The sequence below is a fragment of the Oncorhynchus gorbuscha genome, unplaced genomic scaffold, assembly GCF_021184085.1.
Source record: "Oncorhynchus gorbuscha isolate QuinsamMale2020 ecotype Even-year unplaced genomic scaffold, OgorEven_v1.0 Un_scaffold_11788, whole genome shotgun sequence".
In the NCBI taxonomy this organism is placed as follows: domain Eukaryota; kingdom Metazoa; phylum Chordata; class Actinopteri; order Salmoniformes; family Salmonidae; genus Oncorhynchus; species Oncorhynchus gorbuscha.
The window spans coordinates 1,641-9,375 of NW_025754269.1; the positions used below are offsets into that span (position 1 = coordinate 1,641).

A 7,735-nucleotide genomic window follows, 5' to 3' on the forward strand; every position below is an offset into this window, starting at 1 on the left:
GAATGAAAGGGTGAGAGAAAGAATGAAAGAGATATATATAGAAGAGATAATAAGTGAGAGAAAGAATGAAAGAGAGAGAGAGAATATATATAAAGTGAGAGAAAGAATGAAAGAGATTAGAGAGAATATATAATACCTGGTAAATAAGGGTTAGGTTATATATATATAAAAACTGTTTTACAAAATGAGTTAGTATATATTAATTATGCTGGGTAAATACATATAGTATATATATACCTGGTATATTATATATTATTATATATATAAATACCTGGTAAAATGTTGAAAACGAAATTATATATATAAATATAATTAAATACCTGCTTTAAATGAAAGGTTAGGGGTTATATATATATATAAATACCTGGTGAAATAAAGGGTTAGGCTATATATATATAAATGCCTGGTTAAATAAAGGGTTAGAATATATATATAAATAGCCTGGTTAAATAAAGGGTTAGGATATATATATATAACACCTGGTTAAATAAAGGGTTAGGGTTATATATATATAAATGCCTGGTTAAATATATTAGGCTATATATATATATACCACCTGGTTAAATAAAGGGCTAGGGCTATACATATATATAAATACCTGGTTAACAAAGGGTTAGGGTTATATATATATATATAAATACCTGGTTAAATAAAGGGTTAGGGTTATATATATATAAATACCTGGTTAAATAAAGGGTTATATATATATAAATACCTGGTTAAATAAAGGGTTAGGGTTATATATATATATAAATACCTGGTTAAATAAAGGGTTAGGGTTATATATATATATATATATATAAATACCTGGTTAAATAAAGGATAAATAAATAAGATATATAAATAAGATATATAATTAGATAGTATATTTGTAATGAGTTGTTCTCAACTGGTCTACCTGGTTAAATAAAGGGTTAGGGTTATATATATATATATATATATATATATATAAATACCTGGTTAAATAAAGGGTTAGGGTTATATATATATATAAATGCCTGGTTAAATAAAGGGTTAGGGTTATATATATATAAATACCTGGTTAAATAAAGGGTTAGGGTTATATATATATAAATACCTGGTTAAATAAAGGGTTAGGGTTATATATATATATATATATATATATATATATATATATATATATATATATATATATATATATATCAATACCTGGTTAAATAAAGGGTTAGGGTTATATATATATATAAATACCTGGTTAAATAAAGGGTTAGGGTTATATATATATATAAATACCTGGTTAAATAAAGGGTTAGGGTTATATATATATAAATGCCTGGTTAAATAAAGGGTTAGGGTTATATATATATATAAATACCTGGTTAAATAAAGGGTTAGGGTTATATATATATATAAATACCTGGTTAAATAAAGGGTTAGGGTTATATATATATAAATGCCTGGTTAAATAAAGGGTTAGGGTTATATATATATATAAATACCTGGTTAAATAAGGCCAGGGTTATATATATATATAAATACCTGGATTAAATAAAGGGTTAGGGTTATTATATATATAAATACCTGGTTAAATAAAGGGTTAGGGTTATAAATATATAAATACCTGGTTAAATAGGGTTATATATATAAATACCTGGTTAAATAAAGGGTTAGGGGTATATTATATATATAAATACCTGGTTAAATAAAGGTTAGGGTTATATATATTAAAGCCTGGTTATAAAGGGTTAGGGTTATATATATAAATACCTGGTTAAATAAAGGGTTAGGGTTATATATATAAATACCTATAAATAAAGGGCTAGGGTTATATATTTATATAATACCTGGCAACAAAGGGTTAGGGTTATATATATATAAATACCTGGTTAAATAAAAAGGGTTAGGGTTATATATATATAAATACCTGGTTAAATAAAGGGTTAGGGTTATATATATATAAATACCTGGTTAAATAAAGGGTTATATATATATAAATACCGGTTAAATAAGGGTTAGGGTTATATATATATACATACCTGGTTAAATAAAGGGTTATATACATATAAATACCTGGTTAAATAAAGGGTTAGGGAGTTATATTATATATATAAATACCTGGTTAAATAAAGGGTTAGGGTTATATATATAAATACCTGGTTAAATAAAGGGTTGGGTTATATATATATAAACACTGGTTAAATAAAGGGTTAGGGTTATATATATATAAATACCTGGTTAAATAAAGGGTTAGGGTTATATATATATAAATACCTGGTTAAATAAAGGGTTATATATATATAAATACCTGGTTAAATAAAGGGTTATATATATATATAAATACCTGGTTAAATAAAGGATAAATAAATAAGATAGTATACTTGTAAACACGTTTTATTTTCTTCAAGCAGAAATTAAACTTAATAATCGTAACAAAGTAGTAATATGTTAAAAACAAGAGAACAACACTGTTAACATAATGTTAGACAATCAGGTTCCTGACATAGTAAATCTAGGTTTTAATCGATTGTCAAAATGCTTTAGTAGTTTTCTTAACAGGAAACAGCCCTCTGCTTTGTGAAGGACCAAGGACCAGAACTGAATATTCAGGACAGAAAGGAGAGCTGGTAGCAGAGAGAGACACAATCCTGGTCCTGGATCAACTGTAATCTCTAATATAATAGTTTAGCGAAAATGAATGAATGATCCAGGATCTGTAATTAGTAATTGAACCTGGGAACGAGGTTAAGGATTTGATGGAGGAGAACACAACCTAATAACAATATGGAGTCAAAAACACAGTACACGACATGACAGATTATTCTGGCTAAGCCCCAAATGGCACCCTATTCCCTATATAGTGCACTACTTTAGACCAGAGCCCTATGGAACCCTATTCCCTATATAGTGCACTACTTTAGACCAGAGTCTTATGGAACCCTATTCCCTATATAGTGCACTACTTTAGACCAGAGTCTTATGGAACCCTATTCCCTATATAGTGCACTACTTTAGACCAGAGCCCTATGGAACCCTATTCCCTATATAGTGCACTACTTTAGACCAGAGCCCTATGGCACCCTATTCCCTATATAGTGCACTACTTTAGACCAGAGCCCTATGGCACCCTATTCCCTATATAGTGCACTACTAGCCCTATGGGCCCTGGTTGAAAGCAGTGCACTACATAGGGATTAGGGTTCCATTTGGGCCTGATTTCAGAATCAGGGTGCGTAAATCTCCCCACTACAGGTCCCGGTTGTTGCTGCTGAGAAGTTTGGGGTAGGAGGTTCCGATGGATCGCCCCTGACGATACACCACCATCTCTAGCAGGTACTCGTCCACCTTCACCACGGCCGTGGTCACCTGTACATAAACCACAAGGCTAACGTTAGCCAATACATCCACCCATTTATATACTGGCTAGGGTTCTCATCAACACCAACGTTGGGCTGCATCCCAATTCACAACCCTTTTCCAGAACTGTGCTGATTCAGTCTGGAGGGGTCATGTTATGCTGGTCAGAACTGTGCTGATTCAGTCTGGAGGGGTCATGTTATACTGGTCAGAACAGTAGTTATTCAGTCTGGAGGGGTCATGTTATACTGGTCAGAACAGTAGTTATTCAGCCTGGAGGGGTCATGTTATGTATTCAGACTGGAGGGGTCATGTTATGTATTCAGACTGGAGGGGTCATGTTATACTGGTCAGAACAGTAGTTATTCAGCCTGGAGGGGTCATGTTATACTGGTCAGAACAGTAGTTATTCAGCCTGGAGGAGTCATGTTATGTATTCAGACTGGAGGGGTCATGTTATGTATTCAGACTGGAGGGGTCATGTTTTACTGGTCAGAACAGTAGTTTATTCAGACTGGAGGGGTCATGTTATGCTGGTCAGAACAGTAGTTTATTCAGACTGGAGGGGTCATGTTATGCTGGTCAGAACAGTAGTTATTCAGCCTGGAGGGGTCATGTTATGTATTCAGACTGGAGGGGTCATGTTATGTATTCAGACTGGAGGGGTCCTGTTATGTATTCAGCCTGGAGGGGTCCTGTTATGTATTCAGACTGGAGGGGTCCTGTTATGTATTCAGACTGGAGGGGTCCTGTTATGTATTCAGACTGGAGGGGTCCTGTTATGTATTCAGTCTGGAGGGGTCATGTTATGTATTCAGCCTGGAGGGGTCATGTTATGTATTCAGACTGGAGGGGTCATGTTATGTATTCAGACTGGAGGGGTCCTGTTATGTATTCAGACTGGAGGGGTCCTGTTAGCTATGATGACTTCTGGTTGATAAGACGTGTCATCAGGGTGGTTCAGGGAACCATGAGTAACCCAGCCTGAGATCTGAGATCGAGCACTAGCTCCCCAAGATAATGTCTTCCTAGGCTTCAGCACTACAGGTCAACACAGTCTCATGGTTATCTAATAGACCCAGGTTTGAACCCCGTGTGGTCAATCACGCAACCGCTCACCTTCTCAGTCGACGCGAGGAAGAGAATGGTGAAGAGGGCGACCTCGAACTCTGGGCTGACCCCGATGAAGGAGCTTCCCACAGGCTTGACCAGGCCCTTCCAGCTGAACTGCAGGTTCAGAACGTGGTCATCCTCATCTGGCTGCACAGAGAGGTCAAAACAACAGTTTTTTTTTAACCTTGTCAGCTCGGGGATTCGACCCAGCAACCTTCCGGTTATAGGCCCAACTCTCTACCCACAAGGCTACTTCTTATTTTTAATGACGGCCTAGGTCATTAGTTCATTAGTTAACTGTCTTGTTCAGGGGCAGAACGACAGATTTGTACCTTGTCAGCTCAGGGATTTGATCTTGCAACCTTTCGGTTACTAGTCCAACGCTCTAACCACTAGTCTACCTGCCGCCCCTCCCCTCTAACCACTAGGCTACCTGCCGCCCCTCCCCTCTAACCACTAGGCTACCTGCCGCCCCTCCCCTCTAAACACTAGGCTACCTGCCGCCCCTCCCCTCTAACCACTAGGCTACCTGCCGCCCTCCCCTTTAACCACTAGGCTACCTGCCGCCCTCCCCTCTAACCACTAGGCTACCTGCCGCCCCTCCCCTCTAACCACTAGGCTACCTGCCGCCCCTCCCCTCTAACCACTACCCTGCCGCCCCTCCCCTCTAACCACTACCCTGCCGCCCATAACATATGGTTAAATATAATGTATGATTTGGGAAGTTTTACAGTGGTGGCCACAGTTTTGGGTGTCTTGAAATCAGTCAGTAAAATGTAAACACTAAAAAAACACACACAAAAGTTGAACTAATTACCAGAGCAAGACAACAACCATAGAGCTACATTTCTGAAAACAAGTATCTTGTGTATGGACCTGTGTGAAATGTAACTCTGCTGATAAGATAGGGAGATTGTTCTAGAATGTCTTACAGTATTCCTGTTGCCCTGGGCCTTGTAACCCTTGTAGTCCACATTGCCATGCTTCTCCTGCAGATAGAACTGAACCCAGTTGTGGAACCCCGTGATCTCCTTCCCTTTCTTAGACTCACCAACAAACACATGCTCAAAACCACAGGAGTCCTCACTGTATTGGAAACATGAGAAAATATGAAAAAGAAAATATGTCTCTCTCTCTGTCTCAGTGTGTGTGTGTGTGTGTGTGTGTGTGTGTGTGTGTGTGTGTGTGTGTGTGTGTGTGTGTGTGTGTGTGTGTGTGTGTGTGTGTGTGTGTGTGTGTGTGTGTGTGTGTGTGTGTGTGTGTGTGTGTGTGTGTCTCTCAATTCAATTTAAGGGCTTTATTGGCATGGGAAACATATGTTAACATTGCCAAAGCAAGTGAAATAGACAAATTAACATTAAACATTACACTCACAAAAAGTTCCAAAAGAATAAAAGACATTTTAAAATGTCCTATTATTTGCAAATCTCCCTCTCTCTCCCTCTGCGTGTCTGTCTCTTTCACACACATACAGGTGCAACTGGTCAGAACAGTTGGGTTGTGCCGTGGGCGGAGAACTTTGTGGGCTATACTCGGGCTTGTCTCAGGATGGTAAGTTGGTGGTTGAAGATATCCCTCTAGTGGTGTGGGGGCTGTGCTTTGGCAAAGTGGGTGGGGTTATATCCTTCCTGTTTGGCCCTGTCCGGGGAGTGCGTCGGATGGGGCCACAGTGTCTCTTGACCCCTCCTGTCTCAGCCTCCAGTATTTATGCTGCAGTAGTTTATGTGTCGGGGGGCTAGGGTCAGTTTGTTATATCTGGAGTATTTCTCCTGTCCTATTCGGTGTCCTGTGTGAATTGAAGTATGCTCTCTCGAATTCTCTGTTTCTCTCAGAGGACCTGAGCCCTAGGACCATGCCTCAGGACTACCTGACATGATGACTCCTTGCTGTCCCCAGACCACCTGGCCGTACTGCTGCTCCAGTTTCAACTGTTCTGCCTTATTATTATTTGACCATGCTGGTCATTTATGAATATTTGAACATCTTGGCCATGTTCTGTTATAATCTCCACCCGGCACAGCCAGAAGAGGACTGGCCACCCCTCATAGCCTAGTTCCTCTCTAGGTTTCTTCCTAGGTTTTGGCCTTTCTAGGGAGTTTTTCCTAGCCACCGTGCTTCTACACCTGCATTGCTTGCTGTTTGGGGTTTTAGGCTGAGTTTCTGTACAGCACTTTAAGATATCAGCTGATGTACGAAGGGCTTTATAAATACATTTGATTTGATACAACTAAAACAAGCTCAAACTGCTCACTGTATGTGGGCATCATAAAATACACACACACACTCACCCTCCACTGTGGTCTCGGTGATAGAGTCTGAACCACATGTTATAGAGCTGCCTCTTGAACTGCTGCTGGTCTGACGGGGAGTGACCCTTACTTACCAGGTACTTGTGGGCACACTGACACACACACACACACACACACACACACACACACACACACACACACACACACACACACACACACACACACACACACACACACACACACACACACACACACACACACACACACACACACACACACACACACACACAGAGATTAGACTGACACATCAGTACACATTGCTTTGTGTGTTGTGGAGTCCACTCCTGAGACTAAATAACAAGACAAAACACATGTCCACAATGACAGAACACCATCTGACTAACTCATAGAGGTTAAGGGCCTGTCTTCAGGAGTCCAGACCTGAACAGACAGGCCCTTATCCTGTCCTGTCCAGAACAGACAGGTTACTGGCCTGTCTCCAGGAGTCCTGTCCAGAACAGACAGGTTACTGGCCTGTCTCCAGGAGTCCTGTCCAGAACAGACAGGTCAAGGGCCTGTCTCCAGAACAGACAGGTCAAGGGCCTGTCTCCAGAACAGACAGGTCAAGGGCCTGTCTCCAGGAGTCCTGTCCAGAACAGACAGGTCAAGGGCCTGTCTCCAGGAGTCCTGTCCAGAACAGACAGGTCAAGGGCCTGTCTCCAGGAGTCCTGTCCAGAACAGACAGGTTACTGGCCTGTCTCCAGAACAGACAGGTCAAGGGCCTGTCTCCAGAACAGACAGGTCAAGGGCCTGTCTCCAGAACAGACAGGTCAAGGGCCTGTCTCCAGAACAGACAGGTCAAGGGCCTGTCTCCAGAACAGACAGGTTACTGGCCTGTCTCCAGGAGTCCTGTCCAGAACAGACAGGTCAAGGGCCTGTCTCCAGAACAGACAGGTCAAGGGCCTGTCTCCAGAACAGACAGGTCAAGGGCCTGTCTCCAGAACAGACAGGTCAAGGGCCTGTCTCCAGAACAGACAGGTTACTGGCCTGTCTCCAGG

The 7,735-nt window shown here is 40.5% G+C and overlaps 1 protein-coding gene across 1 annotated transcript; it reads right to left on the reverse strand.

Moving 5' to 3' along the window:
- Window positions 1–2,336: 2,336 nt before the first annotated feature.
- Window positions 2,337–7,000, reverse strand: LOC124030464 (uridylate-specific endoribonuclease C-like). The gene is made up of 5 exons (XM_046341800.1): window positions 6,717–7,000; window positions 5,361–5,514; window positions 4,435–4,575; window positions 3,099–3,324; window positions 2,337–2,818 (listed from the first exon to the last, which is right to left on the reverse strand). The coding sequence occupies exons 1-4, from the start codon at window positions 6,983–6,985 to the stop codon at window positions 3,205–3,207; spliced, it is 684 nt and encodes a 227-aa protein (XP_046197756.1). The 5' UTR covers window positions 6,986–7,000; the 3' UTR covers window positions 2,337–2,818; window positions 3,099–3,204.
- Window positions 7,001–7,735: the final 735 nt, after the last annotated feature.